At 40.9% G+C, this 27076-nt stretch overlaps 1 protein-coding gene across 4 annotated transcripts; it reads right to left on the reverse strand.

Annotated features, from left to right (window-relative positions):
* Positions 1 to 365: 365 nt before the first annotated feature.
* Positions 366 to 26846, reverse strand: LOC148040944 (P-loop containing nucleoside triphosphate hydrolases superfamily protein). Of its 4 annotated transcripts, XR_015690360.1 has the most exons (14): positions 23760 to 26845; positions 23422 to 23599; positions 23232 to 23344; positions 23036 to 23131; positions 8222 to 8291; positions 7775 to 7830; positions 5972 to 6022; positions 5615 to 5719; positions 5493 to 5537; positions 5013 to 5118; positions 1675 to 1871; positions 1472 to 1546; positions 840 to 1396; positions 366 to 806 (listed from the first exon to the last, which is right to left on the reverse strand). XR_015690360.1 is itself a non-coding variant. In XM_087674912.1 (13 exons), the coding sequence occupies exons 1-13, from the start codon at positions 26547 to 26549 to the stop codon at positions 1229 to 1231; spliced, it is 4050 nt and encodes a 1349-aa protein (XP_087531038.1). In that variant the 5' UTR covers positions 26550 to 26845; the 3' UTR covers positions 366 to 1228. The 4 variants fall into 4 exon arrangements, 3 of the variants coding, with proteins under 3 accessions (XP_087531038.1, XP_087531052.1, XP_087531061.1); XM_087674912.1 differs by having other exon boundaries at positions 366 to 1396; XM_087674926.1 differs by lacking the exon at positions 366 to 806 and having other exon boundaries at positions 1259 to 1396; positions 1746 to 1871.
* Between the last annotated feature and the right edge of the window lie 230 nt (positions 26847 to 27076).

The raw sequence follows: 27076 nt of genomic DNA on the forward strand, positions 1-27076 counted from the left end.
GCCCATTGAGCATTGCGCCATTCACTTTAGCTCAAAGGAAAAACACATAGTTTAGGCTCATGCCTAGTCTCTTTAAGCTATTTATGTAGCCAAATTTTACCCGGTTCGGGGCGATGTAAATACTTTAATACAATATGCGCATTATTTTTCTTTTTAAGGGTGATAACCTTCTTGGCTATGCTCATCCATTCTATCAACCAAGGGGGCCAAAGCTTCCCAAATCACTGAAACACAGATAGCAGCATCAAATGCATGAACCGACTAGGAGCATCCTGTTATACCACTCCGGTTGCTTCAAAGCTTCAAGCTCTTCTGTCAAGCACATCTACTTCACTCTCTCCTCCTCCTCTGCTCACTAAGTGGAAAAAAAAAAGTTGATGCTTAAAACAAGCCACATCATAGCTATTACAAATCCAAGCTCCTCTCTTTTCTAAAAGAGTGAAGACAATATTTGTGTCTATGGTTGTGACATACAGAGGAGAGAGAGAGAGAGAGAGAGAGTATATAAAGGATTGTAACACCAAGATTTGCATTGGATACTAATTGGCTCTAGATACCATGTTAATTTCTCTAGACACCTAAGACTTGCCTTGGATACTAATCGCCCTATTTGGGGGACTCAACAGAATCAGTGTGTAAAAAGCTAAATGCATTACTTAGCCTCAAACTTTGTCAAATTGTATTTCGATTTTGTCATCCTTCCATCTTGCCAGGCAATGCTGATCAGTGTGTAAAAAGCTAAATGCATTACTTTGTCCTCAAACTCTGTCAAATTGTATTTCGGATTTGTCATCCTTCCATCTTGCCTGGATTTCGGTTTTGTCATCCCTCCATCTTGCCTGGATTTCGGTTTTGTCATCCCTCCATCTTGCCAGGCAATGCTGATCAGTGTGTAAAAAGCTAAATGCATTACTTTGTCCTCAAACTCTGTCAATTTGTATTTCGGTTTTGTCATCCTTCCATCTTGCCAGGCAATGCTGGCTGCTCGTCTTTTGGGCTGTGAAACTGGCACTGGCTTTCAGATACATCAATACAAAGACATGACAGGTAAGTGATCAGAGTGTTGGGCACAATCATTAAGATGGTGCCAGAAAAATATGACAATGAATATGTCATGTTAATCCACTTTTTCTTGCATCAGGGCCTAGGCATATAGAGATGATTATAGGGGTATTTTGAGGCTTGACCCTAAACTGTTTAAAACCATCGTTCATAACTTTCTTCCATGTTAGTCATCTTCTTCATCCTCCATTCCACCAATTCTCTGGCGCCGGCGTGCAAAGGCTGCTTTGAAAGTTTCCTGCTCAGCTCGAAGCTGTTCAATAAATCTAGTTTTCCTCCTTGAATCGGCACCAAGCTGGTTTTTGTCCATCTCTTCCAATGTAGGGTTTGACATCTGGAAAAATAAAGGAATCAGCTCAAGCACCAAAGTCTCACAAAATACAGATTCCAATATATCTTCTAGACATACCACATTGTAACCAGGGCCAGGGCCAATCACAAGTGGGGCATTCTTATGACCTATTGAATAACCTCCCTTGACACCCTGTAAGGAATCACATCACACTCATGCTTGTGACCTGATGAAAACTTTCAACCAAAATCCTCTATTATCAAGTTTAAATGTTGAAAAAGGTAAACACTGACTAAAACATCTATGCTGCACACTCATACCTGATTATCTGCCCAATGTACAAATTTATCTTTTTTACCATATGTTGACATGAGTCCAGAAAGGGCATTACTCGTATCTCTGCTTTCCTTGGTGCGCTCAATCCTGTTGTCTTCCGCACGCCCTTTAGATTTTGGCATAGCTCTATCACCTGAAGGTTCAGTCTTGTCCCCCCATTTTTCTCCCAGGACAGGCTTTCCTGTAAAAAAAACCCAACTCCAATATAAATTACCATTTTGAAAACAATCTGTCATAAGCAAGTGAACTCAACTTGGCCCTGCGATCAGGCTATATCATATAAGTTTATCAACAATTCATGTGTCTTCAGAATACTCTTTGTATATTTTATTTACCAAACAGTCCATTTATCCAAGTTAAGAGGCTCCCACAGAACCATGGCATCTGACTTCGCAGTCTTCAGTGAACATACCCGACATGATCAACAGCCACCATCACCATCTACTGGTCAAAAGCATGGAGGCTGGACAGCAAGCACATGGACCAAGACACACAGGAGTGTTCGTGTCTAAAAGAGGCTGTTGGAGGTTGATCGTGGCTGATCAAGAGCCTATCCTAGACACGGCAGCATGCACATTTTGAGGATTGGAAGCACATGAGAGTGCGCGATTGAATTCAGGGCCGGAGTGCAACATGGATTTTCTGCTGCAACTTGCTGGAACCTATATATGATAGGAGGATCATTTCTGCCTCTGCACTCTTTATCTTTCTTTGAGACGTACATTTTATCCCATGTATTTGCCCATTAAGTAGTCCCTACAGGCCTACCCTTAGCCTTCCTCAAGACTTGAAGTCATTTCGAAGGAGTAAGCATGGGACAATGCTTCCCACGATTTGGATGATTATTCCAAGTGCTTGTGTTCGATGGTAAATGCATGGCAGGGGTAAGTGACGACAAGTTGCCATGGGGAATAAAGGAATGTTTTTTTGGAAGATGATATTAGGCTGATTGCCTTTATTGTGCTTGTTTCTTAATTGGATTAATTAAGGAATGATATTTTTGCACGGGTGGATCATCTCCAAGGTCACTCCGTGTTTCAACCCAAGAGGGCATTGCTTGATTTACGGACTGAAGGTCGAGTGGTGAAAAGACCAACCACGGAAGTTGTGTCTCACTCCTAAGTCGCTTGGGGTCATTGGAGCTCTGGACACCCCTTCCCTAGTCTAAAACTGAGTTGTAGACTGCCGTGAGCCCAACATGTAGGGCATTGGAAGATCCTATTCTAGATAATGGATAGAAATTGTGGTGCCATGTGATTTGGACCGGGTACTTCTGTTGGACAAAAAGGAATATATAATTGCTCCTCTATGGGCAGGAGACAAAGATTAACGTGAAGATAAGTTAAGGAATTTTCTTGAGCTTGTTTGTCAAAGGATTGCTTGCTCTGTATTCGTGTTTGTGCCGTAAATTACGCAAACGAACCATGTTCCCTAAAAGGCTAATTAAGGAAGCTGATTTTAAATGTCACCATAAATGTAATAGGACCTAATTAGAAAACAAAAGCTATCAAGGGAACCATGTAGGTAGAACCCTCGACGGGTCTGTCCTATGGTAGAGTGGTCCCAGAGAATTGGGAGGCTTCTCACAAGGTTTTACTGCCATTGGACCTTTAAGTATCGTGAGGTTAGAATCTGATTCATTTTGTGTTAGGGGACCAGAATGGAACTATGCCGTATGGGCAGAGAGGTTGAGCCGCATATCCCTCTCATTTCCTATTCTCTTTGAACCAAGTGCGGTATGGATCTGCTTTGGATTGGATATCTCTGTGTAAAGTAGGATGTCCAAAACCCAACCCTAGAATGTTGTTAGGAGACCTTGACCCCTAGCTTCGCGCCCTCTACACAAAAGGATCCCCTTCGTAGCACCTTTTCTTTGGCTCTTCTCAAAGGGCTTGAACTTGGAAGTATCAGGAGTGTAGTAGCGCAAAGTCATCATATTAATCCTCATTCTTTGGTATTGCAAATAGTAGAGGTAATAGTTGGATCCCCTTCTTGGAATATTTGTCCCCTCTCTTCTTTCAACTTAGCTTCTTCCCCTTTTAGTTTCCTTGCTCGATCTCTCAGGCCTCTTCCGCTCCTAGCTCTAGATAGCACAGAGCGATCAGTTCCAAAATCGGAAACATGTGAACCTTTGAGATTAAAGACTTATGCAGATATTCAAAGATATCTACGACCTAACATAGCAAGTCGACAAGTGAAGATCATAATCTTCATACCATTAGATGTTTTTGTGAACTTCTTTTATGATGAGAAAGTTTAAAAAACATTATAAATGTTCATATGCAAATCGGAGAAATGCACAGACTTCTTAGGTCAAAGTCGAGATACAAAAGTGTGTAGGATTATGTCTAAAGTGCAACAAAAATCTACCCAGCCCAACTATTTTGGCTCCTTTCTTCGTACTCATGTTCTTCTTCCCATCTTCTACGGGTCTACATCCTACTCCCTCTTTTGTCCTATTCACTATCATCTTTTCAACTTTTGTTCCTTGTTCAACCCATAGTTGTACAAACCCTTTGTATCCCTTCTTCACCACCTTCTTTTCTTCCCTCATCTTCTCTACTAATCGAGCTACTGATCCATTGCATAAGTTTCCTTTGTTTCGCTCTTTTTCATCCTATCATCTTCTCTTCTATCTTGTCCCAAACACTAGGGATCTCTTCCTCAGCTCATCCCTAGTCTTTCAATCTTTCAGTCTTTCATAGATGTATTCCCTTGGTCTCTCTTCTTATTAAGGTCGAGCCTTAGTAACTCCTTAGTAACTAACTTGAAGTCATTTGGCTCGTGTAGCCTCTAGTCTTCTTTCACTTCATATTTAATCGGTAATACGCTTCCATCCTCATCTTCCAATTCCATCTATTTAACTTAGGATTCCACTCCTCTCGCCTCGTATCTATCGAAGGTAGGTGCCAGATTGGTCTCACCCTCAATCCTCATCTCTTTCCCATGCCATAGACTAAATTTACTTGCATCATGTTTACAAGCAGCTGCCCCTCCCACCCATCAAGGTTGCACATTGTTCTTCATTCCTTTCATCTCTTTGCTCATGTTCATTGTACAATCCTTCATATGCAGCTACCAGTTGGGAGTCACCCTCTCCACTTCATGGTTGAAAGTTCATCATTGATGCTTGTTCGATGAGAAGAGGAGAGAGAAACAGAAAGGTGTGAAAAAAAACTTCTTAAGGCAGAATAAACAACTCACAAGGAAAAAAACTTCTTAAGGCAGAATAAACAACTCACAAGTGACATGAAACAGAAGCAGGATAAAGACGAAATCAAAGGAGAAGAATGATTCATGCGAAGGTCACAAACTCACTAACCTTTTTCTGTGTGATAATCTTTCCGGAAAATCTGCTCTTGAGATGACTGGGATTTTTCTTCCTCCTCCTCAAGGTCACGCTCCATATCATCTGCATCCATCTCCACCTGCAACAAAAAGAAATGCGCTGAATTGTACCCTTGACTGAAAATCGATTACAAGCATGACACCTTAACATACAATTATAGGTGCTCTTCTTTTGAAAGTCAACATCAACATAGAACCAAAAAAAAAGTGCTGGGCAAAAACATGCTACACCATAGAATTACAGCAATATCTTGGATCAAGTCAAACAGCTGATAACAATCATGCAAATATGGAAATAATGCTCTAAACTGTTAATCCTAAACTCAATTATATTAAGTAAATCTTCATAGAGATTCTTTGCAAACTGCTTTACATACTCTTCCAAAAACTAGACCATAATTTTGGGCATTAACAATGGTGACATGGATACAGGTTAAGTGAGAGCATGAATTACCTCGATTATATCTTGAGAATTCAAGTCATCACCTCGAAACAAAGACTGCAAAAACATGATGGAATTGAGTTTATTGATTTCTAAGATACAAAATCCAAACTTTGAGATACTTGAGAGCATACCGATACATCAAGCTGCAAGTAAAGTGGAGGTGTTGGCTCCCAACGGTCAGCCATTGATTGTATTTGTTCTACCGTAAAGCTATGCACATTTCTTGCCCCGCACCCCTGTCAAAACCCATTATCAACAAAACATTTGAGCACATGCAGGCAGTGCAAGACAAACTTTAACCATACATGGCACCTAGGATGATTTACGTCTCAATGACTGGTTGCAGTAGTCTTCCTCAAAAATTTTAGAATTTAAGAATGTGGATGGATATAAATAACTAAAGCCTCTAGATGACTGTTGTTCACAAGCAACTTAAAGTAGCATCTGTAATGACAGCATATGTTCTGAAAGATAATAAGAAAACTCACCGCCACATCATTGTAACCAGCCTCCAGTATATAAACTTCATAGCCAGACCTCTGTGATAAAGAAGGACCAGAGAAATCATTACGCTCTCCAAAAGCCATGCAGCCAAAAAGAGACAGCCTAAAGGCTCTTAAACACATTCCAAACAATCTCTTTTTAAGTGCAATGTTTCTCAAAACAGATAATATCAAAGAACACATTGTATTTGGAAGAAGACAATCCAGTCTCTACAGCTTCTGTTTACTCATCAATTTCTTGACTCTTGGATTTGTCACACAGGTTTCCTTATATGGACTGCTTCCAAGCATCTGAATCAGAGAATCTGTCACATTCTATACCGACAAGCTTATGGTATGCTTAGACAATGTTGGGAAGTTGATTGGCCTTAAGAGGTGATGAACTTTGCTCTTCCCAAGGTCATGCACTAAATTGTCTATTTGTACAGAGAAAGCTTATGTTATATTTGCACAAATTGGATAATCAATTGCACCTGAAACTGATGAATCACTCTCTCAAGGATTCGAATGCAGTTATCAGACCAATACATTGTCATTTAAACAGGCAAGCTTATCCAAGACTTCCCCAAAAACAGATAATTTTGTCAGTTGTATCATAAGCAGCGACTACCTACACCAGCAAGAAGTTGCACTTCATTCGAATGAACTTTTGATTTCATTTGGACCTATGCATACAGTTTTTATTAAAGGGAATTTGCCAGATCAACATCTCAACTAGTTACAACAAAAGCATGAGAAAGTTGGCTTTTGATTTCATTTGGACCTATGCGCACATTAAAGATAATTTGCCAGATCAACATCTCAACTAGTTACAACAAAAGCATGAGCAAGTTGACTCTGGATCCCTTTAGAATGAGGATGAGGCTAGCTTGTCAAATTATGTCAGGTTCCAAAATACTTGTTGATCAGTAAATGCAACTTGCCAAACAGTTAGAAAATTCGAACATAAATGGGAGGCCCCTCAACCTCCCCCACAGGAGAGCATTATATTTATGCTCTTGAATACTCGCTCTTAACACAATCACAGCATTGTACAAAGTGGACAAACCCACAATCAATGGCTGAGATCAGGTGGTTGGTGAGGAGCTCGTCATATCTTGATCTGTAAGAGTATCTATCAGAGTGCACAGGTGCCTAGGTCTCCCACACTTGGTTTCTGCCTGAATGTCATCAGGCTGGTGTCTCTATTGCCATCATCACGTCACTATGACCATAGGAAAATTCTAGAAGTGACATTGACTGTGTGCCCACCTTTATTTTTTACAGCTTAAACAAAAAAGGTTGCAGCACTTTGATTATTTCACTAGCAAAAAAAGGAAGACACAACAGAACACAAAGAGTCAGTTACAGTAAACATTATCAACATTATTGCACATGAATACTACAGCTACAGACAGCATCATTCACACAATACATTCACAGGATAGTTATTTCCCCATGCAGTTTTAAACATGGAAACTAACCAAATCCATATATTTGGAAAACACTCAGACTGGCTGTTGTTATGTAACTCTTTTTTAACAACCATATGATTGTGCCACAGGTGTGGAAAATCTAAGGGAGATCCATTAACTCCCAGGTTTGATGCTATAACAAATGTCATTCAAAATCATACACTTACTTCAGACATGTCAGAGTAAAGGCAAACAAGATTCAGAATTGATTCAGGCCTAACCATGATTATAGCTATGAGCTAGATGCTGCAAACCTACCAGGTTCTAACAAGGAGACTGGCAAACACATGCTATTAAGCAGCATACTCAGTTCAGATCAGTCAAGAGAATATACCTTAGCAGTTGCCCAAAATTGAGCAAAATCAGCTACCAGCACATTGCGGTCATCCACTAAGATGAGGCCCACATGCCAGAAACCAAGGAGGTCAATCGTCGAGCAGCACTGCATTTGTGGTTAGCCCAAAGAAAAACTTCGAGGGAAATGTGGCCTAAGATACTTGAACCACTAAACAATTCTAGAGGCCATAGGCACTGAGGAATTTATACAAGCAACAACTATATTTGCATAGCCACAATGTAAATGCATTTGGCACACAGTATTTACTTTCCAACAACAAAATCATCAGAGGCTGCTTGATGTGAGAACATTACAAGCATGACTACTTCAACGAGAAAACATAAATCAGAAACATTAAACATCGTGATTGCACATCTTACCTATCAACTAGTACAACAGTTATTTGAAAAGAAAGGTCATACCCGAAACTTAGAAATTACCTACCAATGACAAAATTGAACATGCCCTCCTCCAATGTCTTTCTAAAAGCTTTAAGCATGCTGGCACGATATACCTGGCACCAAGGCACCCGTTGTCAGAGCATAGGTAGCAGTGAGCACCAATGACACTCCACCCCAAAAAAAAGACCCTCCAATTCCAAAGTACAAATATGACTTGTTTGTGAATGAATAAGAGAAGCAGTTTCTAATCTCAAAAACTCATTATGATCATAAAATCATTAACAACAAATGTGCTTGGAGTATAAGACGGTCTGGGAGACAGGAAAACCACAAAGAGACACTTCAGCACTATTGCATAACAACAATCCCATGAAACTACTGAATGAGGCATTTAATCACAAGAGGTAATATGCAGTTGTCATGGGTCATGGGGGCACACCACCAACTAGAGCATGCGGTACTGCAGCATACATGTCTAGGGCCACTATTATGTTCAGCAAATTATTGTTATTTGAGCCTGTTTTCAAAGAAGCAGACTCAAGAATCTTACCATTAAATTCGAACTCTCAATATGAGCAAGGGACTTTAAAATCTATGTGCGCCATGTCACGCTTTTTTACAACTGCCAACAAAAACTTAATAAATTGGTGGAGCATATTGCAGAATTAAGTGTTACATCCTTGGACATCTTGATGGACACTAGTAGCATTGGTCACAAAGGTCATGAAGTGGCTTAGTGCAAACTCTTAAGCGGCACTTTAGGGTTAGGGCAGCCAAGTCCTAGGGCCCTATTGTGCACATCATTGTGTGATCACCATTCTTGGACTCTTGGCCTGTAGGCCGATGTGTCCGTACACTATGATAGTGTGGGCTGGTGATATGGGATAACAATTCTCGGGATGTGGTGGTGACTCGATTTCAACTAGCTGCCAAGCTCAAGGATGAGCCCATTTGGCTCTATGGCTAGGAGGTCAGTGTAAACGGCCCGAACAACGTAGTATGCTTAACAATTATGATATTCGCTTGTTTTCAAGATTTAATATAAAAGAGAATGAACACTTAAGTTGAAATGACAATTACTCACAAAATTACAGCCATGAAAATGTAAAAGTAATGGAGACAAGATTGAGGGTTGAAGATGGGCAACCCAAACCCCCCCCCCCCCCCCCAAAGGAATGTATTTCTGCTCAACCCAAGTCCCTTAGGGAAGAGCTCAGTTACAATCGACCTGAGAGTGAGGAGAAGTAATTCTCACTCTCACAAGATCATGCAAAGATGTATAAACACACATGCATTATCTATTATGCAATGATAAGAACTGATTTCTTTACAGTATGAGAGAAGAAAGAGGGGAAATCAGCCTTTCTCCATCGTTGATCAACAGTACATGGATAGGGCTTGCTTCTTGTTGCTAAAATGGAAGAAAGAGCTCGAGAAGGAGGTGCTGTAATGAATTTACAAGCTTGCTGTCCTGTAAAACAGAAGTGATAAAAGAGGAAATATGGAGGAATTTGATAATGGAGAAGTGGGGGATGATGATGGGGATGGATGGGGCCAGTTTCTGGCTATCTGTGGGTGCTGTACATGAGCTTATAGCAAAGAAAAATGATGCTGAATGAAGAAAAACCAGCTCTTATTTATAGGAGAGGGAAGAGCTAGTATAAAAGGGGAAAGTAGAGTAGCACAAGACAAGTGTCCAGCCACATGTCATGAGATGTGACAAGTGGTGGGACTCTTGGAAACTTGTGTGACAAGTGTCTTGACACTTGTCTCTTCTATGGCCTTCCTTTTTGGACTGAATACTGTCAAGAATAGAAACAACCAAATTTAGTAAGCACAGTCAGAGTACAGAATTTACTATTTTTAGAATGACATCCCTATTTTTTTAGGGCTAGCATTTTTAGGCTAATTCGAGGCTCCTAAAATTTAGGGACCCCCCAATATGGGTGTCATATGAAAGCTTTTTCCATGTACATCGCAAAAACAGTATCAAAATCTTCATGTGACTTTCCTATGCAAAGAAATGTGCATTTCAAGCTTTCAGCCCACACATGCACATTGTACTATCATTTCATGATCATGCCATCTTATTGATTGTAACTATCTGTTCTGGCGGATCTAGCCCACACTTCAAGGCATCAATCCTTTCTGTGTGCGAGCCTGATATGCGTGAGTTTTGGTCACAGGCGCCCAATCGGGCCATATAGGTGAAAGTGTGAACTATCTTTTCTCTAACCCACCGCGTGGGTCCACCATAACCTGTGACCACTCATCAATGACCAGCTCCAATGCACTTTTCTTTATATCTAATTAGTGCAAAGGAAACAAATTTAATAAATCATTATATAGACAAATTAATGAAAAAGGATACAAATTCTGTTTCTATAGAGTTGTGACAGCCCTTTGGCTTTTATTCAACTGCCCTCAACTGAAAAGCTTCTTGATATGGCTGAAGAATGTCTGGGTAATCCTTCATGAATTTTTTATCTATCCATTGTGCATCTGTTGTGGGTAGATTCTTGAATTTTAGTAAGAATTTCATGTCACAAGGCCACTTCTCGTGGTTCGATCCTTGTTAAACAAAATCTGTTCAGGTTCCAAGAGTTGCTCTGTTTCTTCAACTTCTGGGGAATCTTCAGTAATGGGTTCCTTTGGTTCTGGTCCTATGTAAGGTTTTAGCAAACTTACATGAAAAAAGCATTGTGTATTTTCCAATGAGCAGGAAGCTCAAGTCGATAAGAAACTTCATTTATTTTCTCAATCACTTTGAAGGGTCCAAAGTATCTACTGGAGAGCTTTGGAAAAGATGAATTTTGACTGAAACCTTGTTTGAGCTTGCTTTTATCAAACTTTAGCAAGACATATTGACCTTTTTCAAAAGCCAAAGGTCTTCTTCGTTTATCTGCTTGCTTCTTTTGTCGCTCTTGGGCAACTTTGATAGTGGCTCGAACTTGATCCATTGCTGTTTTTAAATCTGAAGCAAACTCATCAGCAGCAAAAATCTTATCTTTAGTGCGAATAATTGGAGGAGGAATCACTTTATCCTGTACTATTTCATTTGGAGCTTTCCCTATGGATAAGTGCACTGTATTGTTGTAAGCAAACTCCAATAATGGAAGATATTTCTCCCATTGTGACTTATGTTCACTAACATAAGCTTTCAACATATCCAAAAGAGTGAGATTCATCACCTCTGTTTGGCCGTCAGTTTGAGGATGAAAAGCTGAGGAGAACTTTAAAGTGGTTCCCAAATTCTCAAATAAACCACGCCAAAAGTTACTTGTGAATTTGGAGTCTCTATCTAAAATGATCTCAGAAGGCATACCATGTAATCTGAAGATATGTTGAATGAAAAGTCTTGCAGCTTATGCCAATTTCAATGTTTTATGACATGGAATAAAATGTGATTGCTTGGTGAATCGATCAATTATGACCCAAATCATATCATGACCTTGAGGTGTTCTTGGAATACCTGAGATGAAATCCATTGTGATAGATTCCCATGGATCTTTGGGCACTGGAAGAGGTTGCAACAATCTTGGAGTCTTCTGCCTATCATACTTGGATTTTTGGCATACTAGACAAGCCTCAATGAAGTTATGTGTATCTCTTCATAATGTTGGCCAATAAAAGTAGCGTTCAATTGCACTTAGAGTGGCTGCCCTCCCTCTATGCCCTGCATAAGGGGGTTCATGACTTTCTTTAAGCACCTTTTGTCGAACAGGAAGAGTGACACAAAGGCGATTGTTCATGAGAAGGTAACCGTCTTTGATGGAATAAACTGGATGAGAACCTCCTTGCTGTAAATTTAACCAAATTGCTGCAAAATCAGTATCTTCATCATAAGTATTCTTCATCGTTTGAAAATCTTCATGATGAGCCACTGTAATAGTTGCAATGCGAGACACTCTAGAAAGTGCATCAGCAACTACATTTTGTTTCCCTGGAGTATACATAATTTGAAAATGAAACATAGACAAGAAATTTTCCCATCTTGCATGTTTCTCTTGCAAATGCTTTTGAGTCTTGAAATACTTCAAGCTCTGATGATCAGTTTTAATAAGGAATTCATTGCCTAAAAGATAATGTTTCCATATCTTCAAAGCATGAACCACTGCTAAGAGCTCCTTTTCATAAATGTTGTGAAGGCTGCCTTCTCTTTTTCCTTCCATTGGAAAGAGGTCTTCTTCTTTGTAAGGTCATGAAGTGGAGAAGCCATATGTGCAAAATGCTTGATGAAGCGGCGGTAATAAGAGCATAAGCCAAGAAACGATCGCACCTCATGTATATCATAAAGATGAGGCCATTCTTGGATTATCTTGATCTTTTCAGGATCCATCTGAATCCCTTCAAAAGAGATGACATGCCCAAGGTAATTTATTTTATGCATGAAAAATTCACTCTTTTTACCATTTGCCAAGAGTTGATTTTGTTGAAGTAATTGTAGAACAATCTCCAAGTGTTGATGATACTCCTCTTCATTCTTGCTAAAGGCAAGAATATCATCAAAGAAAGTATCGACATATTGTCGATGCTCTCTAAAGATGTGCTCCATCATTCAATTAAAGGTGGCTGGTGCATTGGTTAATCCAAAAGGAACCACCAAGAATTCATAAAGACCGTACGAAGTACGGAAAGCAGTTTTGTGTACATCTTGTGGTATTATCCTAATTTGATGATAACCACTCTTTAGATCAATGCGGCTGAAAACCTTTGAGCCTCCTAGACGATCCAAAATGTCGTCAATTCTGGGAATAGGAAACCGATTTTTCACAGTGATTTTGTTGAGGGCTCGATAATCAATGCACAACCTGAATGTGCCATTTTTCTTTTGAACAAGAAGAACCGGTGAACAAAATGGTGAGCTACTTGGCCTAATTAGCCCACGGTTGAGTAGGTCTTCGACTTGCTTTCTGATTTATTCTTGTTAAGGACGGCTCACACGGTATGGTGCTATATTAGGAGAAGAACTGCCCGGAATAATATCAATATGATGGTCTTCTGGCCTTTCTGGTTGAAGCTGATAAGGAAGATCTTCCAAAAAACAATCTTTATTTCAACACAATTCTTAATTGCTCTAGAGACTTGCATATGGCTTACCATAGGTATGGTGTCTCCAAAAACTCCAGATTGGATCTCATACTTCTTGCCTTTGTTGGTGAGTTCTACCTTCTTTTTTCTAAGAGAAGATGGTTGAATCTACTCTATGATTCCACGGCATGCCAAGAATCACATCGCAACCATCAAGGTCTCCGATACAGAAGGTATCTTCGTCACTGTAGCCTTAAATTTGAAACTTGAGTTTGCCAATGTAGGGTGTCACAGTCTTCACTGCGTCACCTTCATCGACATTTAAAGCTTGGCGAACTTCTGCTGGAGTGTCCTTCTCTTCATTCTTCAATCCAAGCTCTTTAGCTAATTGCAAGGAAATGACATTTTCATTTGTCCCAAGATCTATCAAGAATAGTGCTTGCTTACCTTGCAACTGTCCCCAAGCTTTTAATAATTTGCGCATCTCTGAAGTGTGAGTTGTGTTTGCAACTACATCACTAATAGCATTGATTTTCACTGGCGACTTAGGCTGCTTGTCAGAAACCTTGCTTTGTCCTTTGCTTGGACATTGCTTTGCTATGTGGCCTATTTGTCCACATTTAAAGCACTTCCCTTCTTTCATGCAGCGCTGCTTTTCTTCTTCGAAAAGTTGCTTTGCTTCTGGGTATAAATTGGAGCGAAATTGAGGAGCATTAGGAGGTACATAGGGCTTCATCTTCTTTTGATTTGATGGCTGCTTTTGCCGCTGTTTTTGTCCTTCATTTGGGGCTGAATGCTCCTCATCATTAGCTACTCTCTTCTTATCATTCTTTTGGAATGATTTGTTGCCATTGTGCTCCATTTCCCATGTCTCACCATGGTCAATGAGTTCCCTGAGACTAAAACAATGATAATGATTAAGAGCAGTACGAAGTTTAAACCTCCTTGAAACTTCCTAAGCTTTTCCGAATTGCTGATCTTCTTGAAATGTTGGACCTTCAAAAGTAGCTCCCAAAATCTCTTGGTATAGTCACCAAGTGACTCATTTTTCCTTTGCCAAAGCTGATCCCATTCCATTTTTATATCTCTTTTGAAATGAACAGGAAGAATTTGGCTTTGTATCATACGAACAAAGGACCGCCATGATTTTGGGGCAGCATGATCATATTCCAACCCCGTCCACCAAGTATGGGCTAAGTAGGTCAAATGTAAAGCTGCAAACTTAATCTTTTCTTTTTCTTTATGCTTGTCACGACCATACAAAATTTGAAATTGACGAATAAACTTCAGAAGAAGATCAGGATTTTGGGAATCATCATACATACTGAACTTGATTTTCTTTTCAAGTTGAGATAGTGACTTAGTCTTCTTCTTTTTCTTATGCCTTCGTCCATGCCCGGACCTTGAGGTTGAAAATGATGAAGTGCTTGATGGGGATGAAGATGGAGACGAGGGTGAAGAATGTTGCACCTTTGACGATAATGAGGTCTTCCAAGAGAAGAGTGTGACTCTTCGTCACTAGAAGAGGGTCCATCAGAGTAGGCGCCAGATGACTTTGAAAAAGAGGATGAGCTTCGACGCGATCTCTTTCTTTGTCTTGAAGTAGAATAGGACTGCCTCTTAGAAGTAATTGGACTTCTTGATCGGCTCCTTTCATTGGTATGGCTTTGTCTCCTTGAAGCAGATGGGCTTATTTCCTTGAATTCTTTGGGATTCTCAACTTTTTCTAGATTGAGAAGTTGCTCACGAATTTGCCGATTCTCCTCTCTAAGACTTTGAATGGCTTGAAGGATAGCACTCGACTGATCAATTGAGACTCTAAGAAAAATATGCTAAAGCACTCAATGCAAGGGCTGAAAACAAACAAACTTATAATTGTAAGTACTACCAGTGTTGGGGTGAGGACCGAGCAAAAGCTTTGATACCATTGTAAACGGCCCGAACAACGTAGTATGCTTAACAATTATGATATTCTCTTGTTTTCGAGATTTAATATAAAAGAGAATGAACACTTAAGCTGAAAATGAAAATTACTCATAAAATTACAGCCATGAAAATGTAAAAGTAATGGAGACAAGATTGAGGGTTGAAGATGGGTAAACCCCCCCCCCCCCCCCCGGAAGGAATGTATTTCTGCTCAACCCAAGTTCCTTAGGGAAGAGCTCAGTTACAATCGACCTGAGAGTGAGGAGAAGTAATTCTCACTCTCACAAGATCATGCAAAGATGTATAAGCACACATGCATTATCTATTATGCAATGATAAGAACTGATTTCTTTACAGTATGAGAGAAGAAAGAGGGAAAATCAACCTTTCTCCATCGTTGATCAACAGTACATGGATAGGGCTTGCTTCTTGTTACTAAAATGGAAGAAAGAGCTCGAGAAGGAGGTGCTGTAATGAATTTACAGGCTTGCTGTCCTGTAAAACAGCAGTGATAAAAGAGGGAATATGGAGGAATTTGATAATGGAGAAGTGGGGGATGATGATGGGGATGGATGGGGCCAGTTTCTGGCTATCTGTGGGTGTTGTACATGAGTTTACAGCAAAGAAAAATGATGCTGAATGAAGAAAAACCAGCTCTTATTTATAGGAGAGGGAAGAGCTAGTACAAAAGGGGAAAGTGAAGTAGCACAAGACAAGTGTCCAGCCACATGTCATGAGATGTGACAAGTGGTGGGACTCTTGGAAACTTGTGTGATAAGTGTCTTGACACTTGTCTCTTCTCTATGGCCTTCCTTTTTGGGCTGAATACTATCAAGAATAGAAACAATCAAATTTAGTAAGCACAGTCAGAGTACAGAATTTACTATTTTTAGAATGACATCCCTATTTTTTTAGGACTAGCATTTTTAGGCTAATTCGAGGCTCCTAAAATTTAGGGACCTCCTAAAATTTAGGGACCCCCCAATATAGGTGTCATATGAAAGCTTTTTCCGTGTACATCGCAAAAACGGTATCAGAATCTTCATGTGACTTTCCTATGCAAAGAAATGTGCATTTCAAGCTTTCAGCCCACACATGCACATTGTACAAGCATTTCATGATCATGCCATCTTGTTGATTGTAATTGTCTGTTCTGGCGGATCTAGCCCACACTTCAAGACATCAATCCTTTCCGTGTGCGAGTCTAACCCTGATATGCGTGAGTTCTGGTCACAGGCGCCGAATCGGGCCATATAGATGAAAGTGTGAACTATCTTTTCTCTAACCCACCGCGTGGGTCCACCATAACCTGTGACCACTCATCAGTGGCCAGCTCCAATGCACTTTTCTTTATATCTAATTAGTGCAAATGAAACAAATTTAATAAATCATTATATAGACAAATTAATGAAAAAGGATACAAATTTTGTTTATATAGACTTGTGACAATCAGTCTAATGTTATAATAGCTTCCATCCAAAATCCATGTGGCAATTTTTTAGCTTTCAGCATACATCTAGCCATCTCCATGAGGGACCGATTCTTCCTTTTTACAAACCCATTTTGTTGTGGAGTATATGCGGCAGTATACTGCTGTGCAATGCCTTTTTACTTCAAAAAATTATTCAACAATTTCCCCCTCGGTCCAACCAAAGAGTCTTAATCTGACAACCAAATTGATTTTCCACAAGTGCAGTAAAAGCCAAAAATGCATCATACACTTCAAACTTTTCCACCAATGAATAAACCCAACAAAAACGAATAAAGCCATCAATGAGGGTGACGAAATAATAACATCCACCCAATGACTTTGTCTACATGGGTCCACATATATCTGTATACACAATCTGCAACCTAGCCATAGCTTTAAAAGCAACGTCATGAGAAAAAAAAAACCGATGCATTTTGCCCAAAATGCATCCCTCACAAATGTGCTTGGGAGGTCTCTCCAAGAGAGGTAAGCCTTCCAACATTTGAGTACACTCCATAAGCATCAAAATACCATAGTTCACATGCCCCATACGAGCATGCTATAACTTTGCCTATGACATAGCATGAGTAATAGTAGATACCAAATAAACTAACTGATCAATCAAATGAGCATCTAACTCACAAAGTCCATGGCATAATGTGGCAATGAGTACCAAAGTCAAGAATTCCCTATCCCTGACCATGCATTTATCATCATCAAATGTGACTTACATTCCACATGTTGCTAAAGAAGAAATGAACATCAAATTCTTCTTTATCCCTGACACACTTAAAGCATTCAACAAACGAAGAGTAGAGTCATCAATGGCTTTCAAGACAATCTCTCCAACTCCTCTAACAAGATAAGATGCATTGTTGGCACGTTGCACTGATTTGCCAATAGAAGCTACAACAACAAAAATAAACACATCCCTATGGAATGTAATGTGCTTAGAAGCACCATTGTCAAAGAATCAAGTGTTGGCATCCTCTGTAGAGTTGAATGCTCTATCTTCCCAAGAAGAATCATAACTACAAATGTAAAAACAATAATCACGATCAACAACAAATGACACGGACTTTATAGCAATAACAGTGGAAGGTGTATTTGAAACAAACATCTTAGTCTTTTTTTTTACCTTAGCAATGTCTTTCTTGCATTCTGTGATATAATGACCTGGCTTTTTACAGTAATGGTGTCATGAGGACATATATTTTTGAAACCTCACTTAACATGTTGATTAACTTTTAATCACATAATTAAGTAAATATTGCACATGTGAGGTGCAACTGGGATTAGAGTAAATTTACGCGCCCGGGACCCGAGGAAACCACAGGATGTCAAAGGCAAAAGTTGCTATAAGTTATGCCACACAAGTACTTGCTAGTATTCGGTGCCAGTTGTTGGTCTAGGTCATGCATTTGGCCATTAATGCCAGTTAGTGACACTAGGAAAGTGGCGTTTAATGGTGTACCTAACGCCAATTTGATGGTCAAAGATGACACAGAGACACTCAGGAGTGAAAGATGCCTAGCCAATTTAATTATTGGCCAATCAGATTATTTTTCAAAGCACCGAAATAATTATTAGATTAATTTTTAGTATTTAAAGACCGGATTTCATATTTAATTATGGATAATACTGGAAAAACCATTTGGGAAGGCTGCCACTTGTCAAAAATGCCCATGCAAGATTGAAAAACGTCTTTAGAGGCCGGAGAGAGGGATGTTTATTGTATTGAACCTACAAGAGAGAGAGAGGAGATGCTACCGGTCTGCATTGGAGGACCTTCTGAGGTAGCCAAGGGCTGGAAAAGACCAATCCACAGCAGGTGACTGCATCTACAAGCTGTTGAGACAGGGTAACAGTAGTAAATGATTGATTTTCTTCAGTTCTTTGCAACAAGCTGTTGAGACAAGGCAGCAGCAGTAAATGACTGATTTTCTTCAATTCTTTGCACCTACAAGCTGTTAAGACAAGGCAGCAATAGTAAATGGCAGATTTTTTTCAATTTTTCACGAAGAAACTCTAAATTTTCTCTCTCTATAGCTTTCTCTCTCGTCTCCCAGCCATTTCACAGCCTTGCACCAAAGATCTCAACATTTGGACCCTTGGAGACTAAGAAATTGCGAATTTCTCCGCTGCAAACCCCAATTTACAGTAGAAATTAGGGTTTAGCAACAGCCTCAGGAAGCATGCCAGAAATTGGAAGCTCCAAGACTTGGATTTTTCAAGGCTGAAGGTAAATTTCAGCTAAATTCAAGTGGAGGACTAGCCAGCCATTAAATTTGGGGCATTTCCATCGTCTATGAAGTGGATGAAGGCCAATTAAGTGCCCAAATCAAGGGGCAAATCAGATGGAAGACTTGCTGGTCACTTTGGACAACAAGGGGAGTTTGGATTGCGAAGGGGATCAGGAGAATCCCATTGTAAATTAACTTTTTCTTCAATAAAGCTAAAGAAATACCGAAAGGGACGCAAATTTTGGGGCCAATCCGGTGTGCATTGTCCAAGATCAATAGGTAAATTTGTATTTTCAGATTTGGATTAATTGTTTGTTGCTGTAATTAAGTTGTAATCAGGGATTTACCACCCATCCACGGAAGGAAGGCTGGTTTCAAATGGCACTTGCCCTTCTTGGCTTGTGTGCCCACCTCCTTGTTGTTCTATGAAGTTCCTCAGCTTTCACAACTTTGCGGAGCATTCTTGGACTAATTGCCCTTGCCCTTCTGTCTTGCCATAAAAGCATGTTCAGAAGCTACAACATCCACCCCACTATTCTTCCTTGTTTGCTCTTCTTCTAGCAACAAGCTAACCAACTAAAGAAAGGTAAGTGGTTGCATAGAAATTCGCATTGTAAGATTCAATGCCATGTGAAAGGCCAAATAAGGTGGCAAGAAATTCAAAGTAGTAGAGATCATCTTAGCATCAAAATAATACTTATCTACATTCATCAACTACTCGCACAAGTCCAGAATTTTATTAAGGTGATCTTGCATAGCATCACCTTCTTCCATCTTCACATTTTTAAGCTCCTTCAAAAAAGAAATCTGAGTATCATTTTTTTCAACAAACATATACTCAAGTGTAAGCTATGCTACTCGTGAAGTAGTAGCAAACTGGATATGCGGGACTATAGGCCGCTGAATTGCCAATGCAATAAGTGACAATGCTTAAGTATCCCTAGTGTCCCAAGCCTTCTGTGCAACTATTCTTTGGGGCGAATAGAAGCTTGCGTTTGACCATAGCCTCCTTGTGGAGTTGCACGAGCCATATCGCCAAGACGGACTTCTTCCCCACTCACATACTCCCAAAGATTTTTTGCAACAAGCACATTCTTCAGCATGAAGGACCACAAAGAATAGTTGTTGCCATCCAATCTATCCTCTTTTGAAACATAAGTGAAGACATCACTCTATCCTTGATTTGCCATAATAAATGTCACTCTTCCAAATGCACAAGAGCGATAACAAAAGCTGGCTTGACCTCGAAATCTGCAAATTTCCAAAAATAATAGTAAATGTCAAGCTGTAATCAACAAGATGGCAAGCATCATTGCACGCTACATGCAATAATTCTCCCCATCAAGCTTTTGATCTGAAGAAAGAGCTTGCAACCTGAAGACCTTACGGTCAGTCCATAATAGCTTGAAACTCCACGTCAATTTCTGTCACATTGTAAATGAAATGACCTGCACAAAAACGAGGGCAATCCCCCTTTTACTCCGCACACGATGTCGGTGTTTCCTAGGGCTTCCTCTGCTCCTCCTTGAAGAGTTTCACCCGTGGAAGGCGATGAAAACTCAAAATTTGCAAAAAAAAGAAGGCTAAAAATGCAACCGTTCCCCCTCCACAAATAGCAAGGACTGCAGATTTCAGCCATCAATCCACACACAAATGGCTGTCCAGCCCCAGCAACTGCAACCACAACTGCTGTTGTGTTTGCTCCTCCAATGTGTAGGCGACAGCTAGCAGCCCATCTCCCTCATCAAGTGACCTACTGCTACGTTTGGACCTCTTCAACACCTAATGGCAACGAGTGACTGCATCTACAGCTTGCGTTTAGTGTCATCTTTCCAAGCAACAGCTTCCTCCATCAAGCGACAGCTCCTCCACATCAAGCAACAGTTGCCAGCCCTCTTCGACACCTATCCAACTTGTGTTTGTGCTCCAAGTCCTCCTGACACCTATGTCTGTTACATACTCTCTATCCTACACTCCGACTGGTGATCACAGACTTGGGATCCGTCTCCGGTGGATATCACTCTCTAACACTTTGCTCTACCTTTGATTATCTATACACTCTTACATTCATTTACAATATTCATTCACTTCAAAGTTGTGTTCTTCTCTCCCTTCTTCAGTTTCTGTTTGAGTTTTTGAGTTTTGCACTTAGTGTTTGAGTTTTGCTTTCTGTGTTTGTGTCTGTCTCTTTGTGTTTCTATCGTGGTCGTACACAGTGTTTCCTCGATACAAACCCTAGCAATTTTCTTCACAACAATCTGTTCACCGTAGCCTCCAAAGGCTAAAAACTCAAACTTTTGTCGCGAAGAATCCTCCTGATTAGGTCTGTCCATGATCAATCAACCCTTCTACGTTGCTCTGATTCCATGCCAAAAGAATGCAAAAGCGGATGGACAAGATTGAAAAACAATGAACATGAGAGAAAAGAGAAAAAAGAACACAAAAATTTGCAATATACAAGGCGACACTACAATGATGCATGAGTAGAAACCTATATGGCAACAATGGAGCCAAGACCAAAGAGAATCAGTTCAACCAATGTGAATTACCACCCAATGGTCTAAATGTAAGATGAACATCATAATGCATACAACAATGACAAAAAATAGAACCATGGATACCCAAGCCTTGGGTAATCAAGCTAAAGCTACACAAAAGCAACAAAGCAACTAAGAAAGAGATAACACAAAGAAGGGAACAAAATGAACAAAAATTGTGCATAACAAAGAAGAGATCAAGACTACATACAATGGTGAAAACGAGGGACTGGGCCCCTGCATAAATGCTCACAAAGGACATGATGAGTGAGGACACTAGAATAGAAGAGAGAGGAGAATGTGTAAGGGATGGACACTGCCAAAACAAGTAAACAACTGACAGTCATGAACAATGCTAGAGCTCCAAACATCCTCATCTGACTCAAACTAAAGCTCGCAACCAAGAGAGAGATGGAGACAACGATAGGAAATGGCATGACAGCTAACCCTCACAAGCAAAGGGATGTGAGAAGAATCTGAGTGTTTACTTCTTCCCATGTTATCGTTGTATCATATCAGTCGATGACATGGGCATTTGCCTTGAAAAGATGCAGCTAAACACCCAACAGCATATTCATTGCTTTGCATGATAAGTGAAATCACTTTCAATTTCATTGGCTTCACCCAAATCATCGACTATAGAAACTTGCTAACTTCAGCTCATATCCATATGAGGGGAAAAGCACTAGGACATAATCAATTGAACTTCATTCATGCAAAAAAAGGAACTCAAGTTCCAATTGTCAATGTGCTTAAACTTTGGCATCATCACTTATGTGGCACCCAAATCATTTCAATCTATACATTCCCTCTGATTAGCAGAACCTCTGAGACTATAAGGCAAGAGAACTCATATTGGATTTTGAATGTTAGATACATTATTATAAAGGCACAACTAATGTTGCCAGCGACCTTGACAGCATCCCCAAGGTCTTTTGCTTTACCATTTTTGGCAATAACTACTATCTTCTCTCATGAGGTAGCACCCATTAGATCCTCATTTTTAGTTGGAGTTGGCAACAACTCTAGTATAGAACCTATTACTCATAGCCTGTAGAGCTTAGCGGTCCGGACACCAAAGAGCAACTATTAAGAGAGAGACAGCGCAATATTACTACATCATTGATGGATCAAGGCAAAGCATGTGTATCCCAAGGATAGGTGTGTCTCCACATTCATACAGTTGTTGCATAATCTTCATGCAGAGCAGAGTGCTTGTAAAGTGTGAGCTGGTGAGGGTTTACATTGTTTATTCCCATGGTCCTATTCTGTGTACTTTGATGTTTTGTGTTTCAGTTTATATGCATTGTCTCTTTCATCATTCTGTCACATTATGCACTTCTTCTATCCATACTGTATGCAAACTGCACAAGTAATTATCCTTGCGCTTCATCTAGCCCTAACAGTAGATAATATCTTTCACACACTTCTACCATCTTATAAGAAGAGAAGCTTTATGCTGCTCAAAGGTATGTCAATATCCTTGCAGCCCTTTCATATCAAGGATTGAAGCTGCTCTGCCTAGAGCATACTCTTGCAACCCTTTCATAGCTTTCTTTTTTTTTGAAAAAAACAAACTCAAAACATATTCATCTATGAAAAGAAAATGAATAATAATTGAGAAGAAAGTTATTCACAAATAAATTTACCTCTTCCATTTCTGCCTCAAAGCAATACTCCATAACCCTTTTCACAATCTTTTTCCTACCCCTCAAACTGCTTGCACCAGTTTCATCATCCTCAGTCTTGTAAAAGATAAAACTCCATTTCAGTTCATGATAGTCTACCTTTAAATTAGCCTTCGAAGTATGGTATACCAGATTATCTGTACTCCAAACAACTAACCTTTTCCACCTCAGTCATAAAATAATCATCCATAGAATGAATTCGTGGAGCATTCCCTCCATTCATTACTTCCACATCACGCAATGCCTTTGCTAGATAACTCTTGCCACTACCTGAAAGTGATAAGCTGCATCAAGTTCCAAAGTTATACGAGGGGTATTTTTATGGTCTGCAAATGCTTTACACCAACCTGGAAGACCCCGTAGAATCACAACAAATTGGTCTGGTCTAGTCAGGCGGCCTGGATTTCTGAAAATGTTTACAGCATCAACCTTAGATTTTTCAGACTGCTTAGATGGAGCAGAGGAAATCTGTGATTGCTGATTTCCAGCAAGACCAACAGATGACTGGGATATAACAGGTACACCCTGCCATGCATTCATCATAACTGTAAATGATGATAATTTGCATTAAAAGAAACATGAAGTGTACAAAGTAAGCTACCAATTAAATAATGTAGTTGCTAACAGCACAACGCAAGATTACATGGATTGAATTGAAAACCACACGCTGCTACTGAGTACTTACATGCAAGCTTTGTTGCTCCTGCTGTCGATTATCTAAACTTTCACTATTCTGGTTGTGTACATTCTGCAACTTAAGGCCCTCAGTATAGAAAGTACATTGATGACCAGCCACCACACCTGCAGAAACAATTGAGGAGAGAGCAGGAGGTGCAGGTGTTGGCATTTCAAGAGGAGGAGGGGGCCCAGTGGGTGGTGGAGGTGGAGGTGAATTGGGCATCAAAGGATCGGTATCTGGAAGAGGAGGAAAACTCCTATAAGGCTCTTGAGGTCTGCCTAATGTGTACTGAGTACCCTCAATTCCAACTCCTGAACCATAACATTGCCCAAAAGATCCTGCAGTGGACTGCCAGTTTTGATTGGGGATGTGAAGCTGGTGTTCACCTGAGTTTGGATAATGAGATGAATGTTGTTCTGGCGCATTCCATTTTGTTTGATCCTGTAGATGCACCAGATGTTCTTGCTGCCACTTCTGCTGCTCTAAAAGCCTGGCCTGCAACTTTTCAGCCGCTACCTGGGTCTTCTGTGGCTGAGCATTTGGCAAGCTTAGTCTCTGACCCAAAGCAGCCTGATGTAAATGCACATCGTGAATGCCCGATTGTCTTGACCACTCATGCAGCTCATCTGCACTTGACTTTGCATGCTGCTGCAGAGATGATTCTGAACTGTACATTGAATGTTGAGATAAATGGGAAGCTTTATGCATCACACTGGATGGCTGGCTATCATGCTGAAGACTTTTGTCTTGTCTGCGGGTATCTTGTTGTTCATACATATGTGATTCATGAGCAAAACTATGATGATGTGATGAAGCATTGAGATGCTGAACAGCATGTGAGGGATGCCAAATTTTAGCTTTCAAGTGATCCAAACCCAATTCTTGCTGCTCTTTCTTAGACTGAGAGCTTTGATATCTTGGTGCTGGCTCCAAATGACTCTGGTTAACGTTTTGATGTTCTTGTGAAAAGTGTTGTTGAAGAGGCACATCCTGCAATGGAGCTGGATGTGAACTTCCTGTCTTCAAAACATGTTCATCCCTCTGGCGAATTTCCCTAGCCATCTCCTCAGCTTTCTTCACAGCTTCCATATGGCACTGCTCCGCTTCCCATTCTTGGTACTGCTGTAGCACTTCATCTTTTCGTTGTGTTGTGCCTTCAGAGATATCCATCTTACCACCATTCAAGGGGGGCTGCATTTCTGCCACTCGCACACTATGTGTAGGGTGCCAACTTCGTGAATACAAGGCCTCACCAGTAGGACCCTTTTCAGTTCCATTTCTTGAAAGGCCATCAAATGGAGACTGACCTGAATGATCTTTGGTTATTGAGTGTGTTTCGAGAGACCAGCTAGACGTCCATCCATCACTATTTCTGGAGAACCTTCTCATCGAATATATATCTGCAGCTCCCTGTTTGATATCACCTGTGATGCCTTGCTTCTTTTGAAGCCCAAACTCACTAGCCTGCTCTTTGGCTGTACGTATGGACTTCAGGGGCAACGCTGACTCTTCCTGAGGTGCTACCTGTTTGCTACCCACACTTGTAACTCCTTGTTTCTGTTTTGTATGCTCCAAACCTGAATCGGACTCAGAACTGGTCGAATCATCATCTAGCAATCCTTGCTCAATCAATAACTCTTCTTCACGTGACATAGGCTGCATTGATGAAATATCGGTGATCGTTCGCTTTCTCTTGGAACTCTTCCTCACTGAAGCCGGTCTGGTCACTGATTCTTCTTGCATCCTCATAGCTCCCACCCGTTCAGAACCCTTGAGCTGCAACCCTTGTTGCATAAACATTTCCTGTTGCCTCAGTACTCCTTCCTTGACTTTGGAAGCCTCCAAATCGTGCTCTGCCATAAGCTTCTCATCTCTTGGCCCATTCCAATTCTGCTCTCTGATACTTTTGGCAACAGTTGGCAGATAAGGCTGTGAGTCAATGACACTAGAAACATCTAGGTTAGCATAAGGGTAATGCCTATCAGCAAGAGAATAAGGCCTGCCTGCAATGCCATGTCTGGATTCTTGAGATTGCTCAGCCTGTCGCTGGTGATCCCATGGCATATCCCCTCTACTGGAGTGATTCACGGTCTCACTGACCTCAAAAGAGCTCTTGGAGAACCCTTGTGTTGGTCCCCAGCTGCCATCTTGGCCAAAGTGGTCCTTGGGGAAACCATGACCAAGGCCATTTTCTGGACCCCTCCAACTTGGCATGAACTGGTCTGCTCGTAAATTACTTCCATGAGGTTGCTGATGGCTATCTTGCAAACTGCGTTCTAAGTGTTGCTTTCTTGCAAAGGCAGAATCCGCAGCATTATTGACCCTTGAAACTTTTCCTGCGGCATGCTCTTCGAAGGATGGTTGGTGGAACCTGTCGGCCATTCCGGCAGCCTGGTTTTGCTGCTTATAGAACTGTTGTTCTCTTTCTCTTCCCATTTCCAAGCGACCACCCGGCGGGAAACCTGGACGATCAATTCGGGCCACTGAACCAAGTCCAGATTCTGGAGGCATATGGGGATGCATTACTGGAAGGTTGTGATAATGTGATGAAGTCAGAGGAACCAACTCCCCGGACGGATACCGCGCTGCAAACATGCTGTTAGAAGGGTGCTCCTGAGGCAATGCATAGTTGCTCCTGGCAGGGGAGTCGAACCTCGGCGGAGGCAGGCCATAGGGGGGTGCATATTGGGGGTAACTCATGGCGGCAGGATGGCAGAAGGGAAAATGAAGTAAACGGCAGACGGGGCAAAACTGGCCCTGCATGTTAGGCGGCAGGACAGGCCTCAATCCATCCATTTTTCGTTCCCCTTTGGGCAAAGAAAACCCTACGCACGGAACCTGCGGGACCACAGTCCTTCAAAGAGCGGCATGGCAAGGTGATATGATGAATGATCGGGGTCTAATGTCGCAGCGAACAGCGTTCCCGGTGTCAGATATTGTGATGATAACTGCACGATTGGCCTGATTGACGTTCCTCTTGCCCCCCTGCTGTGTGTGTGTCCAAGTCTCTCTCTCTCGTCTGTGTCGTGACTCGTGATGAGAGATGGCAGGAAAACAAACCCCGTAGAGATCCGCTTGTACGCACATTGGAATTTGGGCGGTCAATTTACACTCTAAAATATAGTTTTCCATTAGACAATTTTTTTTGACCTAATTGAATGCTAAATAGTGTGGGTTAATGTAAGGCCGGTTACACATAGGGCTAAATCCGGTGCTCGCCCATAAAACAGTTCGTGGAGTGGTTTACACACTAAAACGACGCCTTGGTAACACCAAAAGTGCCATGTCCTAGTGGTTAGCGAAGGCCCACCTCATCCCCATTG

Source organism: Lygodium microphyllum, chromosome 1, assembly GCF_053477565.2.
Source record: "Lygodium microphyllum isolate KBCC chromosome 1, Lygodium_microphyllum_v1.1.10, whole genome shotgun sequence".
NCBI classification, from domain to species: Eukaryota; Viridiplantae; Streptophyta; class Polypodiopsida; order Schizaeales; family Lygodiaceae; genus Lygodium; species Lygodium microphyllum.

What these genes read in the sequence shown, in the direction of transcription:
- LOC148040944 (XM_087674912.1), bottom strand. Translation starts at nt 26,549, where the DNA reads ATGGATGGATTGAGGCCTGTCCTGCCGCCTAACATGCAGGGCCAGTTT. An exon ending in TTGAGGCAGAAATGGAAGAG is followed by an intron (nt 8,292 to 23,035) that starts GTAAATTTATTT and finishes CCTTGGTGCCAG; the next exon opens with GTATATCGTGCCAGCATGCT. An exon ending in CTGGCCCTGGTTACAATGTG is followed by an intron (nt 1,397 to 1,471) that starts GTATGTCTAGAA and finishes TTATTTTTCCAG; the next exon opens with ATGTCAAACCCTACATTGGA.